We start from the raw sequence: 23,102 nt of genomic DNA on the forward strand, positions 1-23,102 counted from the left end.
GTATAGATTATGTCAGTGCTTCACAGGAAAAGATCCTGAAAAGAAAAAACCTTTTAATACTGATCTAATTTACACAAGCAACATACAGAAATTTAAATTAAAAATAGTCACTTAAGGTTTTGTTTTCAGGGGGAAGGCAGGGCTTGTTTTGTCTTTTTTCCTAGTGCTTTATGGGGGGCAGGTGGGGAGGACTACTTTTAACCCTTTCTGCATCCCCATTCTTCAAAAGTGCTTATCAGTTGCTTCATAACAGAAACAATCAATATGTATGGTCTTGGTTACTGTACATCTCTGTGCATATGCAAATAGACACACATGGCATGCTTTGATGAGTTTCTACCTGCCTGTATGGGGATTTATAAAATTCTTGCTAGAGAAAATTCCTGAATACTGCTACATGGTATTGAAACAGTGCAGCTGTGTCCTGTAAAATCTGAGTATCTGTACATGAGTTAACAATTCATGTCCTGCTAAAACCAGTGACCTGGCATCTACCAGCTATAAATGTAGCCTATTCTGAAGCCACATTTGACTTGGATTTTTATTCTTTACCTCTTGGATAGTTGTGGGAACAGATAAAATTAAGAATAGTGAGGTTGGATTCCTCAGGCTGAACTAAAAAAGCAAGGGGTACTGCCGATTTCACTGCTGTGTTTATACATGATTTTCTGGAAGGGGGAATTTTAATATGAAAGCTATTAATTGCTTTCCTGGCTAGATAGTACTTCTAATGGAAAACATTTTAAATTGCCCTGTTTCACTAGAATGAAGTTAGAAACTGCTCTTGAATAGATGCAGTATTTTTCTTGGTATTTTTCTGAACTAGCTTTCACTGTGGATTGATGTAGAGTCTAACAAAGTAGAACTACATGTGAGGTTTTTTCTGTTTGAAGCAAAATGTTTTCTTCATTGATGTGAAGATACTGAACTCCATTGCAGGATCCATGAAATAAAGTGTACAGCACTGAAAGTTACTTTGTTCTGCCTCTAATGAATAATAGTTGGCTATAATGACTATGTCTATGCAAAATTTAAAATAGGAAAAGTTATAGTCATATTAAAGACAACAAAGATTTGACGTTTGATTTTAATGTTGGCATTAAAGGGCTAGTCTAAACAACATTTCTCATGTATACTGTATGTTCCAGGCAAGTAACTTGTGATGGTATTAAAAAACTTGTCAGTAGAAATACGACTAGTCTATACATACTTTACATTTATAGTTCATTCAAAAATCAGTATTTTCCAAACAGTGTGAGCAAAGTTATGCTGTTAGGAAGTGCTTGTTTGAAATGAGCTGTGCACAGATAGGCCACCTTTTAACTCAGGACTCAACCCAGCTGCATGCTGGATGCTGGGGTGGCCAGATACAACGTTGCTGCCTTGCTACATGATGCTGGATCATGGAAAATGTCCAGTGGTGCACACACCCAGCATATCCACCTGTCCTCTAGCTTATTCTTCACTGTTAGACCTCTCTAATTACATTCCAGTTGTGAGTTTCACCAGTTTAAGAGTATCTGCTTAGCTACAATGTTGAGAATAGTGACACAGAACTATAAGTGAGCACATCTTAACTTATAGAAAAAGCATATGGTGCAGATGGTGTACTCTCTGTTAGGCTTCTGGACAGGATAGTGTTTGGTGACATGACTCTTTTTTTGTGGGAGAGTACATTTTTGTTAATGTTTATTTAAAACTTCTTTGTTTCAAGGTTTCATCATTTTATGAAGCACAAAGATAGGTATTTGAGACAGAGTTACTAGTTGTAGGTCTTCAAGGACAGATTTTATAGTGTGTCTTTACTTAACCTTTGTGTTAAAGCGTGGATCGTGATATGTTTAAAATACTCAGACAGTGAAGTAATGAATAGGCACTCATGATCCTTTTATGTACAGATGGCAACACCTGAACCAATAAAACCTTTAGAATTTGATCACAGATTTTAAAACATCTGATTTACTTCCCAAACATTAAAGCAGATTAGGAGAGAGACAAAAGATTAGTAACTTTAATAAGTTTTAATGTGATGCAATCCCTGTAGACATGGGTGATCACCTGCCTTGTCAAAAATTTTAAAAAGCAGCTGCCACTTCTTTGTCTCCTGTGTGTGGTTATTACAGCCTGAATTTCCCTGTTATCAAGTAAATAAACTTGTAATTTACATACAAAAATAGATGATATGGTTGTTTCCTAAACTGTTCTTAACTCCCTGTTCTTTGTTTTAGATTGAAAGAGATTCACATGAGTGAATATGATGCATCAACTTATGAAAAGTTCTCTGGAGCAGTCCGACGTCAAGTTCAGTCACTCCGCATCATTTTAGACAACCTGCAGGTAATCTTAGATTCACTGATAAGGAACATGATGAGCTCATTACATTAGGCCTCAAATACTATCCTGCTAATATCCTGTTACCATCTGACGATCATACCTTTGAGGGCTAAAAGCAGATTCAGGTTATAAGCATCGTTAGGAAAAACAGTCTCATATTACTATTTCAAAGGCAGCTTTTAAGTGGGTCCCAGTGCTCATTTCTACAAGTTACAGCATTCCCATACCACAGCTTACAGAGTTTACTTATTCAGGAGCACAATTTTGTGAAAGAAAATACTATACATTATTAAAAGAATATGTGATGGTGTGTAGATCACAGCCTTTGTCTTTACCTCCTGTCCAAAAGACTTTTTAGCTTAGAAGTGCAAATGCTATAGACCTTAAAAGAAACACTCCAGGTCAGAGCTTTACTGCATATACAGCTGAAAACATGAATTTTTTGCAGGTTTAACTCTTAACTCCTGCTAATAAAAATAGGTGTAGCCCAAATCTAAGTGGAAGTTGACCAGAACCACCAGTTTGCCTTTCTTCCAGTAATTGGTCCTGTGATTGTTCCAGGTTTTATTAACACTAATGTTCATATATGGGGTAAATAAAATAAAAAGTTAATTGATTGTAGGAGAAATCTGCTGATCTTCAGTGAAAATTGAAGGAAAATTAATTTTACTCCTTATTTCTGATTAAAAATATTTCTGTTGAAGGCTACCAACCACTGGTATACATATATCTTAGTCTATTAGGTAGTCACTGTGCAGTGTCTAATCTGTCTCCTTACTTCAGCAATAAAACAGAAAGAGAGAAAGAAATTAGTTTGTGTATGGACAGACTCCTCCTGGGTCAAAAAATCTAATCTCCCCGGTATTGCAAGTACGAAAGGTACATTTTTCTTTGTCTTACTTGCATTTTTAAGGTTTTGTGACTACAACAATGCTACTGTAATCACATATATACACAGAGAACCATTAGCCAGTTTTATTATGAATGTATCAATTCAGAGAGATCCTCATAGAATGAACATTTAAGATGGTCATGATTAGGTGATTCATGCACCTAATATGTGTTTCAGTTCAGGATATAGGCTTTACTTGTAAAGGTAGGTTTCAATTGAAAAATTTTAGATATAAATCTCAGTTTTCCTTGCATCATTTATATCTATGTGCTTTCTTTACCATGTTTCTAGTAGACATACCATTGGAAGCACATTCTAGGTGTGAAGTGAGTAAGTGAATCTTCAGTTTAAAGTCTTTTTTTAGTCTGCCTTGTCTGTTCCTTAGAGCCAAGGGATCACGTTAATCATAATCAAAATACAACGTGTTTTAATATAAGGAGACATATCCTGTTTCTTTGTTAAAAAGGTCATTTTAATATCAAGGCAAAATCTTATAAGCCTCAGTATTTTATGAGACTTTGCTAGCTTCCTGGCAAAATCTATAGCAGCAAACCATGGAGATAGTAAGTGTACTTTATGATGAAAAAACAAATTAACTGAATTTAGAAAAGGTAGCTCATAGAATAAAAGCAATATTGAAAGCAAGTTTTTAACTAAATCTTTATATAGATTTTGGTAGGTTTTTTTAATTGGAAGATGTAGTAGAAAAAATAAGATAAATTATAACAGGAATTATTTAGTTGCAAAATGCTTGCCATTAGTTTGGAAACTGAATCCAAGCACATTTCATGTTATTTTTTTGAGGGGGGAAAAAAAAAAAAAAACCACACACCAAAAAAACCCCAACCTTGAATTCTTCAGCATGTTAAGTCTTTGAACCCTGATGAAGGACTATGCCTCTGTCTCCCCTTTTTTCTGGATAGTGCTATGTACACCAGTGGTTCTTAGCTAAAACTACTTGCTTTCTGTTATCAGTCACACATTCCTCATTTCTCAAACAAGAAATCAGTGGCACATATAGTTGCAGTAAACTCTGCAGCTGTGTGTTTTTAACTTTGTGAAAATCCCATATTACCTTCCCAGTAGAGAACACTTTTGGCTTTTTAGAAATCTTTGAGTTTGCTTCATTTGAAAATTAATGTGTTCACATAATGGAAATATATAGTCCATGTTTTTTTAACCTGGATTTTCTTTTCAACGTATGTCTTTTTTGTTAGCTTTGTGGGGTTTTTTAAAACATGTTCCTTTGATTAAATTTTACATCCCAAGAATCAGAAGGCTGGGATTCAGGTCCAGTTGTTGCTGGCTCACAAAAATTAGTAGCAGCAGAAAGAGATGTTTGGAATAGGCTGATCCTTGAAAGTGATAGAAAAATACAGTCTGAGAATGTAATTTCATTGTTCATTTTGCGTTGCATAACTCACTGATTTCTGTCAGGTCTTTGAACAACATTAACAAAACATTACGAGTTGTCATTTATCTTCTGCAGAAGTAGCAAAGCTGGAAGTCCAGGAAATACAGTCAATTATGAGCTTTCTTTTCTCCCCTTTTGCTGGCCAAACCCTAAGTAAAGCTTGTCTGTCTGAACTCCAGACTCAAAAGCTTACAGTCAGACAGTCACTCAGAAAGGCCTTAGATTTTAGATGACTTACCTTCCGGAAGGTACTTCTCTTTCTATTGATTATTAGAGAGGGAATCTGAGGGAAACTGTCTCTGTAGCTTCTAAGCATCATTTAGGCCCCTACATTTAAACTGGGCAAACCTGAGCCCGAGTCACTGACCCTAATAGGGCTCTGTCTGATTTAGACCGTGTGGGAACTGTCTGGTCATAGCAGCAACAATAAAACAGTAGCGGTCCTATTATAATAAACATGGCTCAGAGAGCTGACAATGTGAAAACCCTTTGCCCTGTCAGTTGTACTTTTCTGATTTCAGCAGCTAAGGGAACATATACATAATGTTTTCCCAGAAAGAAATGGGAGTATTTCATACCAACCTATACCATTACAAGTTACATATTTATATGTGATCACTTCACATACACAACTTTTTCTGTGGTATTTACAGACATCACAGTTACATTTTGCAGGTTTCTTTGTAAATATATGTTTGCTATCTTTCAGTGAAAAGAATTCCTGCAGAATTGCGGTCAGCCATTGCCATGCTGATAACATATGGTGTCTAGCACATTTTTCTAATTTCGAAAGAGGCACAATTAATATATATACAATATTTTTTCATCAATATGGTTGCAGTATATTGCAGGAGTAATGAGTTGTATGCCCTTTCCAGTAAAATATCAAAGCAAGGTATATATGTAATAGTTCTGTTTTTTTTCTTAAAATTACAAATGCTTTTAAACTTATGTTGCTTTCAAGTTTATGAAAATTATATATTGAAAATGCTTTGAAGCTTTTCTGTAATAAATACATGCATTGTACAACACATTTTTAAGGGGATTTTTTTTCAACATTTATAAAAGGAAATAAATTCTTAGGAATTTTGCATGGGAGAGGCAGATGCAAAGTAGTCTAAATAATTTTAACATTATTTTGTAAAGAGGTTAGGTCAGATTTTGTCAGCATTCTTTCCTATTTTAGGAGAGAATGTCAACTCTGTGTTCCTCCAATAAAATTTCAGCTCAAATACTATCTTTTGTTGCATAAGCTTCAAAAGGTATTAAATGTTTTTTTAACTATTCCCGTAGTTAAAACAATTTTCTCCTCCCACTGCTGTTCCTTGAACAGCAAATAGCCACAAAGATAAAGCATTGTCTATGAAAAGAGTGGTGAAACTGATTGAGAATTTGCTCAATGAAGCTGAAACTTTATAATCTTCTGTTGTTTGGCCCTCCTGCCTACTGAAAGGAAACAAATGACAAAAATTTGACAAAACAGCAGCCGTAAGGAAGCAATAAGGATCTACCTCTGTTCCAGTACTTATAGTGGCTAAAGTGACTAGGAACAGTCATCTCATCTGCATCATCCTGGAAGATGCATGACCCATTTCAGACAGGTTCTGCTCACTCAGCAGCTCACTGTCTCCAACAGCATTTTTTTAATGCTTAGTTGGAGTGTTGAAATTTGCTGTGGGTATCCTACTGTGTTTTTCACAGCAGGAAAACTCCTACAGTGTGATATTTTGGTGGAACATGCAGAGGTCACCTGGAATTTGCAGGTAGCTTTTTGTGATGTTACACAACTCTTCAGGCAACAAAGGACTCGATGATCGTATTGAAGAAGGGACTTCAAATTTCATCCCAAGAATATTTAGTGGTAGTAGAAACTACTAGTTGGTGGTGCAAAGAAATTCACAGATGCCCCACTGCCAAAGTGAGTTAAAGCTAGATTGACTGTAGCACCATGAATATCTATCAGAGGGCACAACTGACTGAATTCACAACCTAAGAAATCTTTGTTTTACTAAAAGGCTGAGGTTTCCTTGTATTGGCATTGTTTTGCCTCCCATCAGGAAGCATCTGTAAAGTTTTTGACACTGTGTTCGTCACAGCTTGTAAATTCTGTACTGTGGCTTTGTATTCTTTGTGCACACTTATTTTCATAGGTAAGTAGTCCATTATCTACGTAACTATAGGCAATAGACAGTAGTGCAAAAATCCTTCTACCATACACAACAAAAAGAAAAACTCATAAATTTTGACCAAAACAAAATCAAAGATTCTCTGAGGCTTAAGAAGCCATCAGCTGACTGCTCAGAGTGTTCAAAATTATAATGATTTGTCCTCTCAGATCCCAGGCCTGCAGTTTTACTGGGGTTTTATAATGTAACACTTCCTGCTCAACAGAGAGCAACTGAGTTTTATTCCTGAGAATCAATGTTGAAGGCAGTTTATGTCCTGCTGGGTATTTGATTTGCCTTCAGCTGCTGACCAGTAGTTTGCTGAGAGTACAAATGCATTATACATATACAAATTTAAAATCTTCTTTCCATGCTGGGCTTATTACTAGGATGAGCAACCTCAACCTGAACATTTAAGCAGAAATGAAATAAACTATGAAACCCATATGGGCAGACTTTGCTGTCTTTAGATGGATCTTACATGAACCATGATGAAGCTATCCATGAAAACATTCTTAAATATATTGTTTATAATACTAAAACACTTGAGTCTTCATTCTTAAGTGCTTTCTTCTCTGTACAGGGGTTCCATATTTGAGTTTCTGGATTGTATTGCATGTTCATCAAGCCAGACTGTAGACAACCAATGTTCTTTTAAAGGAAATAATAGAAACGTTCAGTGTAATGTCTCATGAGTATCCCAATTTTCAAGGTTTTTATTTTAAAACATAAATATAGTCTGTTATGAATATTACTTTAAAAGATACCATTTACCATTACCTAAGGTGAATACTGCTTGATTTTACCTTTAAGTCACACGATGTTTCTTTCTTGCACTGCTTGAATGGATAACAGGTAACAAATGGTCAGTTATGCATGTCCTTCTGGTTGTATGTATTTCTGCAGAGGCTCGTTACACAGATTTCCAGCATATTCGCAAGAAAAAAGGTTAACATTTCTGCAGTCCACAGTTAAACTCCCATATATGAAACAACTTAAAAAAGACAGAATTACAGAGGGAACATATTCTTTGTCAGTGTTATTTTTTCCTTCAGAAAAAAAAAAGCAGGACAGCTATGAAAATGTATTTGGATTTCTTTGACATGTCAAAACTATCACATCATTACAAAGAAAATTCATGCATATGTCATGTTCGGTAGGTCTTAAATTGTCTAGCATACACTTGCATTACTGAGTGAATTAAGGCATCTTTTCTGTTTTAGGCCAAGGGTAAGGAAAGACAATGGCTGAGACACCAAGCTGTTGGAGAGCTAGATGATGCCAAAATCATTGATGGGCTGACAGGAGAAAAAGCCATATATAAACGCCGGGGAGAACTTGAGCCACAAGTAAGTATCCAAGAAGTAGCAGGGAAGAGTAGTAAAGAGCTTATCCAGTCAGCTGGTTTCATACTGGCTGCACTATATGTATGTTTGGAGTTTGAGTAAGTTACAGAGAAGAGAAACTATTAAGAATCTTCTCTGGCTCTTGAAGTCCCTGGGACAGAGGCAACCACAAGGTGGAAAATTTGCTTCACCTCTTCTTATAATCTTCCACACTTATTTGCTGTTGGCCACCCTCAGAGGGAGGATGCTGATCCAGACAGTGCTACGTTTTTAAGTTCATATTTTATATTTTGATGAGATTAATGCAATTAGCAGAGAAGTTTGTTTGTCTAAGAAAAAGGAAAATATTTTCTCACTAATTTAATTTTTGTTAATAAATACCTTGATGTCCTAGGAAGTTTAAAAAACCAAGTGTTTTACAAATGTCCTCCCCTTCTGTGATATGCAAAGAATTTCAGCTTTCACAAATATTTGGATTTACAAGAAGAAAAATGATAATGGGAAGAAAGTGTGAGGAAAAGCTATTAACATACAATAAAATCGTCTGCCTTATGACTCAGTTCAGCCATGCCTTAGAAGACATTATGGTTAGGCTTATGTGAGTCAGCAACAGAAAAACCACTTGAATCAGACCAACAAAACCTAGCCAAAACTGGTGGGGCTGGTCCATAATATTAACAGTATTACTTAATGACAGATTGCAATTTTTGACTACACTAAGAACTTTTTTTTAAATAGCTGAATGCAACATCTTTTTGCATGTCAGCTGCCCACATCTGATGAATCCCTGGTATTATTTTTTATGCTACTTGGTCCTGATGTCTGTTGCTTTGAACAGTTTCTGGACCCTGGTACTGTTTGTGTGAAAGATCAATAAGGGAAAAGTGATTAGATCTTCATTTCTCATTTTTTTCAAAATGTGTTTACTCAATGTATCAGTTATAAGGCTTTGTAAAAATAGCTTAATTAGGGGGAAAAAAAAAAAAGGACACCTTTAAGATTTGAATTTAAAAGTAAATGTAGGATTTAATGGGCACTTTCTCTCCCTTTGTTTTGCGGAGAACAGGGATACCACAGTCTATTAAGAAATAATTAAAAGAATAAAGCACACAAATGCTCGCAACCCTTTACAGGTAAAAGAAACATTTTAGTTTTTTGTCTTTAATGTGACTCTTTTTTTGCCAGATGATCTTTAATAGCCATATACCTGAGTCCAGACTCATCTCATTGCACACTAAATAAAACACCTCCACTAAATGTAGTGTGCCAAAAATTGTTAAAACAGATGGAGATTGTTTTCAGGAAAAAATAATCGTTTCAACATCAGAATGAAGAAGAAACTAGTAGTTAATCAGAACAAGACTTCAAACATTTTTGGAATGTTATTAACCCCAGCAGACAAGTTTTTACAGTCTTATATGGGTCTCTGTTACTACCATAAGCCAAGGAAAAGCATATCCATTATGAGCCTTGGCAGAAAGATCAAATTTGAGAGTCTTTTTCCTGAAATAAAATGTTAAGAATCAAAACTGAGACAGAAAAAGTATTTTCCTGACAAGCATGTGTGGAATTTTTTGAGGTATTTTGTTTCCAGTCATTGAAGGTGAGGGGAAAGAATGACTTGAGATATCTGCCAAGTAACTGGTTTGAAACAGTTAGAAAAAAGGTTAAAATGTTTTTGTTCTTTTTCTAAAACATAATCGGTGTTTGCTACATAAAAGTTTCTTGCTTCGCAAAGTGCATTGGGTTCTCATTCTGGAATGTTTTATCATTACCGATGTTTAGCTTTCCCAGCTATATTGGATTTCTTTCTGCTATGTTTCCCTGTCAGCCTGGGAGCCCCCAGCAGAAACCTAAACGCTTGCGCCTGGTGGTAGATGTTTCCGGTAGCATGTACCGCTTTAACGGGGTGGATGGACGACTGGAACGCTCCATGGAGGCTGTCTGCATGGTCATGGAAGCTTTTGAGAATTATGAGCACAAATTCAAGGTAATTACAGCTGGGCTGGGAGCTCTGTGGTTATTGCACAGGCTGTGTGGAAACAGTGGTTCAGCAGTCAGTCTAGCCAAAGAACATTATTCATTCCCACAAGGAAATAAAGACATTAATCTATTTCTAGCAACCTGAATAATAATACTAGTGAATAGATAAGAAACAGTACAAGCTTCAGCAGGGGAGAATTCAATCTAAGACTTTTAAGACTTTGATTTAGAGAAATTTGCTTACTTTTTCTGTATTTATCTGTTTATTTCCTTCTCTGAGCAGAAACAGTTAAGCCTACAGAACACAAGTAACTATGAGCTTCAGGACATGCAAAGATGCCCTTCTCTCTGCCCAGAGTACAGACAGTAGTACCTTGTCATGGGAAAAGACCAAACTTCTCTGTCCCTTACTTGTGTTCTCTTCCAGTTACCTGAAAGCAAGAAAATAATTTCTTGTACTGAAAGATATTAGGTTCCAAATGTTATTTAATGGTAGCCCTCAAAAGAAATGTAAATAAGTTTTATACCTTTTTTTGTCTCAGTAAGCCTAAACAAGACCTTAAAAAAGACAGGAATGGCCAGTGTCGTTAGTTCTTGACAGACTTAGTGTTTAATGGAAGAATAAAGAGGTCCAATGCTTTTGCTGAAGAGCGTCTCAAACATAAGACCTAAAATACATCTGAACAAAAATACTCCTAAACAAAATTCACTAAAAAAAGGACACAGAGTTACTCGAACATGTCCAGAGAAGGGCTACAAAGCTGGTCAAGGGTCTGAAACACATGTCCTATGAGGAGAGGCTGAGGGAAGTGGGGGTGTTTAATCTGGAGAAGAGGAGGCTGAGGGGAGACCTCATCACCCTCTACAGCTCCCTGAAAGGAGGTTGCAGAGAGCTGGGGATGAGCCTCTTTAACCAAGTAACAAGTGATAGGACAAGAGGGAATGGCCTCAAGTTGCACCAGGAAAAGTTCAGACTAGATATTAGGAAGCATTTCTTTACAGAATGGGTTGTTGGGCGTTGGAATGGGCTGCCCAGGGCAGTGGTCGAGTCCCCATCCCTGGAGGTGTTCAAGAGTAGTGTCGATTTAGACCTTAAGGATATGCTGTAGTTGGGAACTATGCTAGGAGAATGGTTGGACTAGATGTTCTCCAGGGTCCTTTCCAACCTAGATGATTCTGTGATTCTGTGAAAATTCGTAGAAAACTTAGTCCAGATCAATTCAGCCAGGTCTACTTCACATTGTTCCTCTGACAGCATAATCCTACAGGTTTCTGTTTTATAGAATCTCCTGTACAAAAACAAGCCATACAGAGGCATGCACTTCTAAGAGTGTCTTCTAAAGTGCAATCATGCAAACTTCCATTTGTCAGGGAAAAGGCTGTGAAAGGGAGACAGGCATTATGTTTTTAGCCTACTTTCCTAAGAAAACAAGGCGTCCACTGCCATACTCTCTGACAGTAATGCTTTGTCCCCCTTAAACATGCTTAAACAGAGCATGTTGCACATTTTTAAACAAACTTGAAACCGTGGTTTTGTTCCCAAAGACACTAAATTCCTTCAAATGTCATGATAATAGGTCAGGTGGAGTAATTCTCTGTATTCCTGTTGGAGAAAAATGTGGTAACTGTAACCTTAGCCCAGAGAAGCCATGTGGAAAGTCAACTATAATTAAGAAGATCATGGGAAACAAGGAATTTATTGGTTCAGCTGCTCATGTATCTCCTGCTTACTGATAACAGAAAAGTTAAGGACAAATATTAAAAGGGCCAGTGTAATTATACAACACAATTTGTGTAGCTTGGTAAATCAGGCATATCTGAGCAACACGCATATTAGTATGGCCAAATGCGGGATCTTCCACAAAGGAAGGTGACACAGAAGTAGTGGACTCAAGGATAAATATGATATATTGGGGTATAGTCAACACGGATTTTGTAAAGAGAAGTAATGCATTCTGAAGAATCTCTATGTATGTGACAAGCAAGGTTGGTTGATAGTATCCTTAGCCAAAAGCATTTGACAAAGTCCCTCACCAGAGGCTCATGGAGAAATGATACTATTTGGGCATAAAAGGGAAAGCCTTCAGATAAATTAACTACTGCTAAAAAATATAGAAAACGGACTAAGTCATTTTTTTTAGAGTGAAGAAGTGAAGTAAGGTCACTGGTGGAGCTGTGTTGGGATTTGTGCCAGACCCCATGTTGTTATGTTTTTCTGCATATTCATAAGTGATCTGTAAGAGGGGGTGGATAATGAGGTGCCTAAAGTTGTTAGTTGTATTAAGTTATTTGGGAAAACAAAAAAGTAAATCCAGGTGCGAGAAGTTTGAGAAGGACCTGGCCACAAATGGTGACTGGGAAATAAAATGGCAGATGGTGTTCAGTGCTATTAAATGTAAAGTGCTGCAGATGGAATAAAACAATTCTGATTTTAAATACACAGTGAGAAAGTCTCAGCTATCTGTTAGTGCTCAGTCTCTGCTATACATTAGTGCTTAACAAAGAAGTCTTGTAATTATGGTGTATGGTTCTTTTTAACACTCAGTGTCCACCAGCTGTAAAAAAAAATGTTAGAAACTATTAGCAGAAGAACAGACAACAAAGCAGAAAGCATCAGAATATCACTGTAAACATCCATAGGGCATTCACATCAGGAGTAATGTGTGCAACATTAGACCCCATCTCATGAAAGTCTTGTAGAGCTGAACAAGAGAAGATGACGAAGATTAAAAAGGGACGGAAGTGTACCTGTACAAGAAATGTCTAAGTAGGCAAGAACTGCTCAGTTTGGAGGAGGTAAAAAATCAAGGAGCTGATAAAATCTTGAGTAAAATGGAAACGGTGTCCAGGGCACAGTTGTTCATTCTGTCCTACTACAGCTATTCTGCGCTTGTTATGAATCGTGAATTATTTTACATTTCCACAACAGAGGACAGTGGCTTAGAAGGTGATGACACTGAAAAAAAGTTGTAGCATAGTGGTAGATAACCAGCTGTCCTTATTTCCAGTGCAGCTCTATAGCTGAGAACCCAGACATGACCCTCAGGTGCATGGTAAAGGAATAACGGGTAGAGTAGGCAGACAGAAATTCCACTGTGCAGAATTAGTAAGATCATTAGGAGCTGTCTTCAGTTCTGGGATTCTGAAATTATGTTTCATTAGCATTCTCTGTGTCTATTACAGATTATTATATTCTCCTTGGTAATAGTTGCTATTGGCCAGTGTTTTGCCCTGCACATAGATGAAAGCCCATATTTGGCCACCAGATAGCTTGAAATGCAGTTAGTTGTAACTGTAAATGTGTCTCTCTAACAGCCATTGACCATTTATAAAAACACTTACACAAAAACCGTGTCCCGTTATTAATGTGAATGTTGCCACTCTTTATGATGGTAAGACAGGAGTAGTAATGTTATCCTTACAATTTTTGATTTGAGAGCTTATATATAAGCTTATACTTAAAAGACCAGTGGTGAAGAAGATGCTGGAAATTTTAGTGAGGTGCCAAGGAAAAAATGTTGTCATCAGCTTCTACAGCTGTTTGACTTTGATTGTCTCTAGAGCAACTGTCCTCTATTTATAAGGGCTCCTTCCACTAGATAGAGAACTTTGGTGAGGGCAGTAATAGCCCCTTGATTCAAGGCTGGTCAGATCCAGCATGAGCTCTGTCAACTTCAGAGCTGCTTTTGCCCAAAGGAAGAAAAGTATTTTAATTCCTCCACATGTCTCTGTGCTGCCTCATTGGGATTTGATTAATTCAAAGCATACTACCGACAAGATTAAACCAGAGGTGTCTATATCAGCAAACAATATGTGGCCTCGTGTTTCACTGACCACTGAGAGTCATCCCCCAAAATGAGCACAAAAAGAGGCATTTAGTAACTAGTTATGTTTGAACCGTGTTCTTAACGTGATCCAATGATTAGGCCAAAGTATCTCTTTTCAACCTACATTACACAGTCCTCTCATATGAGAAGTCTCCCATGCATGTGCTGATGGACTCTGAGTCATTCCTCTGATAAAAATAAATAGCATTTCTGAAATCTCCAGCTCGAAAATATGGATTTTTTTGGTGTATAATCTGGCCTGGCAGTTGCTACATCCGCATGAATGTGATCGATAACCAGAGCTCATGACAGTTCCTCAGTTTCTAACAAGTGTAATTAGGTCTTCAAAAAGTAAGAGCACCAGTGAGTGTTCTAAAATACCACCGATTCCAGTCTATAAAACACTGACACTTTGCAAGATGCTGCTAATTTTTCTCAGGACAAAGCTGAAGTTTTGGTATGTCTGCAAAAATAGCATACATTTCTCATTTCTAAAAGAGGAACTGTTGAAAAAAGATAAAAGAGCTCACAACTGTGTAGTTTGCAATGAGAAATCTGCAGTTTAACACTTTTTTCTTTCTATTCCTTATCCTCTTCTTAACCAGTTTTATTAAAACAGAATTTTTTGGCCTTCAGATATGCCTGCTGTTATCTGTCCCTATTGTAGCCCCAACTGCAAGGGTCTTAACAACACATGCTGCAAATTTGAGGGGTTTCTTGTACAACATATGTTGAACCTGGGGGACCATCAGTCTTGTTGAGCAAAGCATTCAAAGGGGATTTACATAGTTAAGCTCCCTTCTGCTATGTGACTGCAGTACAAACTTTGGAAATCAAATCTTGGCCTTTGCTCAAGATCACTTTTCTGCTGGTGCTTGGTTTAGTTCTTTGCTAAATAAGGTTGTGAATTAATCAGATAGGCTTTTCCTTGGTTGTGAAGTTATCCTACCAGCTGAGCTTCCCCATGTGTGGTACCCCTTGGTATCACTGATGGTGCTGATTGTGTGATTGGTCTTTACAGCACTGAGTGAAGGTAGAGAATACTTTCTCCCTGCTTTCTTATGCAGAAGATCTAAGTATTGGGTATGTGACTGTACCAATCAGGTAATGAAGTTGTCCTTCATAAAATCAGACAAGTGCCAACAGGTATTTGTCAGCTTTTTATGCTTGTGTAGGACAACCTGCCTGCTTCCATTTCCCATAAGTGCAGGCAGTGAATTATTCCTTGTCAAGGGGGAAATGGGAGGCTCATTCCACAGTCGGGAAATCCATTTAAATTAACAGCTGTGTTTCAAAGCCCTCCTCCAATGTCATCTCATCCACGCTTCCTCTGAAGTGCTTTATTAAAGAAAAGAGTGGGAGTGACTGAGATAATAAAAGCCACATTCTCAGTCTTATCCTGATAATGGAGGTTAAATATGTTCCTAAAAATGCCCCTTGACCCCTTTAAATGTGAGGGTGCATCACTTACACGTATGTTATAATAAACAAGTCATTTTGCAGGATTAAAGTTCTTACATCTCTGTACATCTCATTTTAGGTGCCAGTTATTTGAGAGTGTACATGCACATTTGTGTGTATGTACAGATGTGAAGCACTGTTAATTCAGAAAAAGAAGAAATGTTCCACATGCTTGGCAGAATAGTTTCTTTTAAATAATAAACAAAAGGTTTGAAATAAATTCAGAAAAAAAAAAGAACATTCAGTGTTGTCCAAAGAAGTGAATTTATAAAGATCTAGCCCTCCAGCAGAGGCCTGTCTGATTCACACGGCCTTTTACATTCAGCATGCGTCTTCTTTCAGCTTTGTAAATGTCTTCAGAAATTAAACCTTCTGGCATGGCAGCTGCAGAAGACAAAGTCTTCCATTTTACCCATTTTAGGCAGCAGCAACCATCCATTCAGTGCAAAATATGACAGTGGAATAAGGATAGTTTTAACCTGTAAGGAAGGAAACCAACAAAATGATGCTATTTCAAGAGATGTGTTTACATGTTGTGTACTCGCAGCTCTGAATAGAGCAGTTTTTGTCTCAATGTACCTGAGGCTACTGGAAAATGAGCTGCTGTGTACCACAATAATATATTCATTCAATTAAGCCTGCACTGTAGCAAACATATATTTTGCTGCTGGATTTGTCCCGAGAGCCTGTGCCTGCAATCTGTTTTGTAAAACAAAAGTCAGTTCCGAGTAAGATCGTATCACAGCTCTTCTCTCACTTGTAACTCCATCCACATAAATTCTCCTAGGAAATTTATGAGAAGAGTGTATCGGATCCTAGCTCCTCAGAGGCCTTTATTCTGTGCTCATCTTTAGCTAGCGCAAAGGAAGGAAACTGGTTTTGACAAAGCATGCATGTGCCTGCATGTGTTGGGGTTCCCAGTCTGCCAGGGCTGTGGAGCTGTCTGCACCTTTTCTTTAAAATGAGTGCACCAAGATAACATCGGTTACACTAAAGATTCATTTTACTAGGACACAAATCAGGAGGAGGTAATAATTTACTGAAAGAAAACCTGGGTGACAGACTTAAATCCTCCTTCTTTGCCCTTGCCCTTGCCCTTTGCCCTTCCCTTCTTCACTCCAGTTCTACTCCTGTCCCAAACTCTGTATTCCTGAATTGCGGTAGACTCCATATATTCCCCTGGGCAAATGTCTCCCTTCTGTCACCTCTAAAGCTTGGCTGTGAGCCTGCTCCCATCCCTTCCTCTCAAGGAGGGTGTCCCAGGCTCAGTCCTATGGTGACTTAAGTCAATCCAAGTCAGTGTTGCTACTGTTCCTGTCCCCTCCTTCGCTGGGGCACAAGTACTCATTCAACCTCCTAGTATGGGGAGTAAGCTGCCCAAAAGCAACCTAATGCTCGTTAGGTTTTGGATGCTCCTGGCCCTTGACTTGATTTCCAGGGGGATCAGAGGACCATAAGGACCAGCACATGAAGTCTGGTGACTGCAGCACTTCTCTTCCACAGAACAGCAGGATCTCACCCTGCTTTTCAGGAGGCCCTACTTGACCCAGAATGAAGCAGACAGGACAAAGCAAACAGCCGCTTCTTCCCTGCTACCTCACCACACTGTTTTTGATCACAGATAGCATAATAAACTGTCAGCAGAAACAAGAAAACAGATAACATCTGTTAAAAGTAAGTGTACATACTCGGGCTCATGCATGGGCACACACGGAGAATAATAAGCAGCTAGCCGAGGAGGGAGCAGACAGGACATCATGTTCCCAGATGAATGCCTTTACGTGCCTGCAATAGTTTGCTCAGGTCATTTCAGCCTCACCTTGCCCATACCCAGGTTGTATGTTCCCGCCTTTTGCAAGAATGTGGAGGGGTCCCAACCGTAGGGTCAACCTCTGGTGTTTCATTTAGGAGCTACAGCAGTTCCCTTTCCACAAACTGTCACACGGAGTTTAAACCCAGCCTTTTTGAGATGAAATGTTGCTGTATTATTAGTGTGTGCCAAGAACCAAAATTATATTCCTAAAGAGAAAAGTGTGGCCTGTTCGCATGAACTCAGCATGGCCGAGCTGATACCAGGACGCCCTGTGGGAGAGGTCTGTGAAATGCTGAGAAGGAGCTCATTACAAAGGAATCAGTCTTCTTTATATACAGGAGAATGACAGCATTTTGCTTTACGTAATTAGACTGTTGACTGTAAAGTGATACCAAATACAAAACTTCTCAGCAAATGATGTGCAGGGTTTCACAATTAAGAGCCTACCCTGAAGATCTGTGGACATCTCTGACATTAGGAACCATGTTAGCTCTGTATATTTTCTGCTCCATTAAACCACTGCTTTATTTAGTTCCTCTGATTTAAATAACCTCTAGTTTTTAAAGCAGTATGCATGCATGCTCTCTTTGTGTGCGATTCACATTCTGGATTTACTCCTATATTAAATCAGAAGTATACTGAATGTAACCTCAACGTTATTATCAAAATTGTGTTTTCATTTGCCATGTCTTTTCTCCGGAAAAGATAACAGTTTGAGGAAAACAGAAGCAGCAGCTAAATATTTATCAGGAAGGAGAGAGTCTGAAGCATTATTGGTGATAAGAAATAGGTTTTCAAGAGAAAGCATGTGTCAGACTGGAAGCCTTATGTGAGTCTGGGTAGCGAATACTAGAAATGGAAGAGCTGAGGAGAAAAAGAATGGAAAAGCCAACAGAGCAGAAAGAAATGAGATTGTGAGGGGACTAAATTATATAAATATTTTCTAGGGGAAGGAGGCCTGGGTTATATGAGGCTGTCATAAAATGGTCTGACCTTTGGTGAAATAATCTATAGTATGTGGCATGTTTGCTGTTTTGCAGAGAGAGGTGTCCCCTTTAAAATTGCTCCAGCTGCTATATCCTGCTTTCACTCTCAATGTCTTTTTAAGCAAATTAGTGATATGAAAACAAACAGAAAGAGCTTTACTAGTAAAGAATGCCATTTCTCCAGTCTCCAGGACCCAACTTATACCAAATAAAGTGGTGTTCAATAGGATAGAAAAACTTTGAGGAATAGACTTGACCTTTACCATATAATTATGTGAGAATTAGGGATGGTGAACCTGGCAGGGACCTGTAGGCAGTACTTGAATAAAAGATAACAGAAAGGCAAAATATTGCACAAGGGCTCCCTGTCAACCAAAGACGGATCCGTGCCAGCTAGTCAGGGAGAAACGCAGGCATGTTCATGTTGAGGAATTGCCAGCTCAAGTCTCTCCGGGCTCAGGATTTCTGCACAGTGCTCTATTACTTGGTGTAGACAGCTCTTAAATCCACTTCTGTCTTGCTCATCAATTCTCCCTGGGGTGACTGCCACATCCACAACACAAAGGGCAGGTCAGGACCTTGCCATAACTCAGCTTGTCTTGGTTTTCATGTAACAACAATAAAACTCTCACATAAAACAAAGGCCTTTCCAATATTACATTATTTGTTCACGAAGCTATTTGAACTATTACAGCTCTACATGTCATTTTTGCAGCAACTTTTACAGGAGAATGATGTGCACACCATCTCCTTTGAAAAAGTACACAAAGGTATTCTTGGAATTTACTTCTCTACATACTTTCAGCAATGACTTTGATCTGTTGTGCACAAAAATAAGGAGTGCTGATTTTCAAAATAGATGGCTTGTAGTACTTTTTTTTCAGAGCAGAATGAGGTCACAAAAAGATCCATCAAACATTGGGGCTACTCTCAAACAATGCACTTCTTGTTTGTCAGACTCAAAAGGACAAAAATTGCTACTTTAAAAAAATACAGACAATGTGAGAGGGCAAGGTCTAGATCTTATTCATCCCTGCTCTGCAATTGGTGGGCTGATGTGAAAAACAGACCATGGAAATAGGTAACTGTTCTTTAATTGTATTATTTAGCAATTCTTTCCCATGTTTTCATGTTGGTGATAAATGCAAGTAGTTCACTTAAGCAGTTCATAAACAGATGCAGGGAACAGTATTTGGGTTTTCTTGTTGAAAGCAAATTGCCTTTGATCTGTCTCTTGTCATTGTGACCCAAGGGCCATTCATTACTAACAGATGACTGACAAAGTTTCTTTCTTGCAGTACGATATTGTTGGACATTCAGGAGATGGCTTCGACATCACCTTGGTTGAGAGTGACAAAGTTCCCAAGAACAATAAACAAAGATTAGAGATTCTTAAGGTAAATCCTACTGATAAGTGATGGTGGGTAATTAAGGATTTTATGACTGCAAAGTTAAAATTATAGGTGGGTCACAGAATGCAAAACATAAGGAGCATAAAATAAAAGAAAGACAAGAAATCAAAATCTACATATCTGCATAAAATTGAAACAGGACCTTCCAGAAACATACCAGAAAACAATTTATGCCAAAACAGTAGAAACTCTTTCTGGACTGCTGTGTCATAAATAGTCATTTTGACCACCTGTCAAAGGATATAGGAAGTTCCAAGCATTATGCAGTGATATAGATAGCTCTACCTAAATCATGTGGTGATGTTATTAGTGTGAAAGTGACCAATTTAAAGTGTAGAGGGATCCCAGGTCAGTGATTTAACCTGGTATCTTCAAGAAGTTATGAGTAACAGTGGGAAAATGTGTCAATGCTAGATTGAAAACATGTTAAATCACAATTGCAAAGTGAGTGTATTCATCAAGATTGTACTGTAACAGGATGAAGAAAAATTGAGTATATTCAGGATTTACCTGGTTGGCAGCTTGATAGGTTATAACTGTGTATTTGATCTTCCTTCAAAAAGTCTTTTTAAAAGATCGGCAGTTACTTGGGTTAGAAGGACTGAATTTTTCTAATGTCTACAATTCCTTGCCTTCTGCATAGGAAACATCTTCATCAATGAAAACAGTGTATTTCATTCATAAAAGCTCAAACAACATTTTTCAACATTTTTAAACCTTGCTGCCAGTGTCAGGAGTCAGATATTTGGTAATAACTGTGACACTGCTAGGGTTTGGAAGTCTAGTGCAAATGATAAACAGGCAGGAGCTGGTCACAGTATTAGGAAACTAAACCCTGTTTTTTTTCCTTAAATACATAGGAATGTAGATACTCAAACTGCAGCTGATCAAAGTATTTTAAGGCACAGGCTAATTACGTCCATGTGTGGGTTTTGATTGTTTGACCCACTGCGTTTTTAAGAAGTGATGCCTGCATTAAAATAAGACATATTGTGTACAAAAAGCTGTATGTGGAGCACTGTCCACATTTCTGAAGCATACCCTAATATAGCATAACTGAATATTTACTCCCTCCTGTGCCAGCTGAAATTAATGTTTATTCCTAAAGTCATCTCACATATTTCCACTTGGTTACGCTTTGCACATAGATCATGCATGCCCATGCTCAGTTCTGCATGAGTGGAGACCATACCTTGGAAGGGACAGAACACGCCATTCGTGAAATCACCAAGGAAGAGGCTGATGAATATTTTGTTATCGTCTTGAGTGATGCAAATCTCGAGCGATATGGTATTCAGCCATCAAGGTTTGCCCAGGTCTTGACCACCAATGCTCAAGTCAATGCTTTTGCCATATTTATAGGATCCTTAGGAGACCAGGCAGATAGGTAAGTTTTGGGGGGTTTTTTATGCTTTATATAACTTTCTTTGTTTCCATTTGTCATAAATCTAAACTATGCTTTTATTCCAGTGAAGTTAGGTATAGTTGCTCATGCTGCTATTCTGTACTAAGGTTTTGATCATAAAATCATAGAATCATTTGGGTTGGAAGAGATCTTTAAAGATCACGTAGTCGAATCCCCCTGCCATGGGCAGGGACATCTTTCACTAGACCAGGTTGCTTAAAACCCCGCCCAACCTGGCCTTGAACTCTTCCAATGATGGGGCATCCACAACTTCTCTGAGCAACCTGTGCCAGTGTCTCACCACCGTCATCATAAAAATTTCTTCCTTATGTCCAATTTAAATCTACCCTCTTTCTGTTTAAAACTGTTATCCCTTGCCCTGTCACTACAGGGCCTTCTTTTGATGCAGCCCAGGATACAGTTGGCTTTCTGGGCTGCAAGTGCACATTGCCAGCTCATGTCCAGCTTTTCTTCAATCTCTTTTTTTATATATATCTACTATCAAAAAGCAGTAGCTTCTGACTTGTGTCATGGAGGAGACTTGCTCATGGGTTCTTGCATACATCCCTTACGGCCTGCTAGCTCAGAGCATTCTGTGCATCTGAAGGGAGCACATAAAGCCATCCTCCCACTGGAGGATACGTACTGTCCCTATATGTAATAATCATGTCAGAGATATGGTGCCTTTACCATTGCCCAGTATGTGGTTTGAATGTGTGTGGGCCTAAGAAAAGATATTAAATCAAGAGAAGCTGGACTTTAATGGTCTTCAAAACTGCCAAAGATTTGGCTCAGATACTCCCCTTGTGTTAGAGACATAAATTCTTTGAGGACTCTGAGCCAATATGCCCTTTTATAGTGCTTCTACATAACTTCACTTTAAATTGTTTGGGCATAGGGGAAAAGAAGGAAACTCTCTCCCAGGTGTCCCTCGGTTCCACATGCACTGAGGACTGACCAGTACATGCAGCAAAAAACTGGTATAGCCACAGGTATCAACAGTGCCTTTTCTGTTTCTGTTTGAGTCTTCAGTTAGAGCAGAACAAGAGAAGGCCCAAAGGGAATTGGCCCTTGGTACATAGTTTTAGTCAGGAAAAGTGTTGAAAGATGCAGCTGCACAGCCACCATTAGTTGTGTCTGCAGGTCTGTACATCAGGGCTGCATTATGGCTGGAAAGAGAATCCATTCTGAAAGAAAAAAAAAAAAAAAAAAAAAAAAAAAAAAAAAAAAAGCATTGACCATATCCTGCTGTGTAAGAAGAGATCTCATAATTGCCTATTTCACTGGGTATGGAAAATCCACACAATGCTGTCACTGAAATGGATTTCTGCATATGTGGAAATGCAGAGTTTGACAAAGCCTTCCTGTAACTGCTATGGGGGAAGGAGAAGGGAATTCTCTGTCTGCAGCTTTTTTAAAAACTCACTTTAAAAGTGAGACTTAACTTAGCATTGGAGAAATGGTGTGGAGCATAACCTCCTTTAAAAGCAGTGAAAAAATAAATTCCAAGACTGCTGACTGGACATGAGGGAGATGGGGTTTGTAATATGTATCTTGTTTGGCTTTTTTAAAGGAGGTTAAGCTGGGAATGTGTCAGGCTAATATTGGCCGAAAAATATCTTTCCATCTAATCTGCTGTGATCTCAAAGAGGAAACACAGAGCACATTTAGAATCACTGAAGGTGTTGAACTGAAAGCTGGGGGTTCATGGTAATCTATTTAGAGTAAGTAAATACCTTCATTTCCAGAGTAAATCTCTAGCTGCCCTCAGAAAAACAGTTGTGGTAATACCTCATGGGGTCACTGATACCTTGATCACAGTGGAGATTTTGCATGTCAGAAAGAGGACATGAACAGAAATCTCTAGAAACACTCTTGATTGTCTTGATGAAAGGACCTATGTGACTTAGCTGCTCTCAGTGTTTCCTCCCACTGCTGTTTTCCCAAGCCTTTAACTGCATTGCGACAACTTGAACGGCATGGATTGGGAAGGTATTTAAAAGGAAAAGCATCTATTCTTAAGGAACCTTGGCTTGTCGTAGGGAGGATAATTTGAAATGGTAA

At 38.2% G+C, this 23,102-nt stretch overlaps 1 protein-coding gene across 1 annotated transcript in view; it reads left to right on the top strand.

Annotated features, from left to right (window-relative positions):
* Positions 1-23,102, top strand: part of VWA8 (von Willebrand factor A domain containing 8) — a 193,131-nt gene that overhangs the window by 166,865 nt on the left and 3,164 nt on the right. Inside the window, exons 40-44 of the mRNA XM_026859638.1 lie at positions 2,229-2,337; positions 8,029-8,154; positions 9,983-10,141; positions 19,520-19,618; positions 20,782-21,020. Of these exons, the coding sequence (XP_026715439.1) occupies positions 2,229-2,337; positions 8,029-8,154; positions 9,983-10,141; positions 19,520-19,618; positions 20,782-21,020 (732 nt within the window). The remainder of the gene's footprint in view (positions 1-2,228; positions 2,338-8,028; positions 8,155-9,982; positions 10,142-19,519; positions 19,619-20,781; positions 21,021-23,102) is intronic.

Source organism: Athene cunicularia, assembly GCF_003259725.1.
Source record: "Athene cunicularia isolate RWA chromosome 1 unlocalized genomic scaffold, athCun1 chr1_part1, whole genome shotgun sequence".
In the NCBI taxonomy this organism is placed as follows: Eukaryota; Metazoa; Chordata; class Aves; order Strigiformes; family Strigidae; genus Athene; species Athene cunicularia.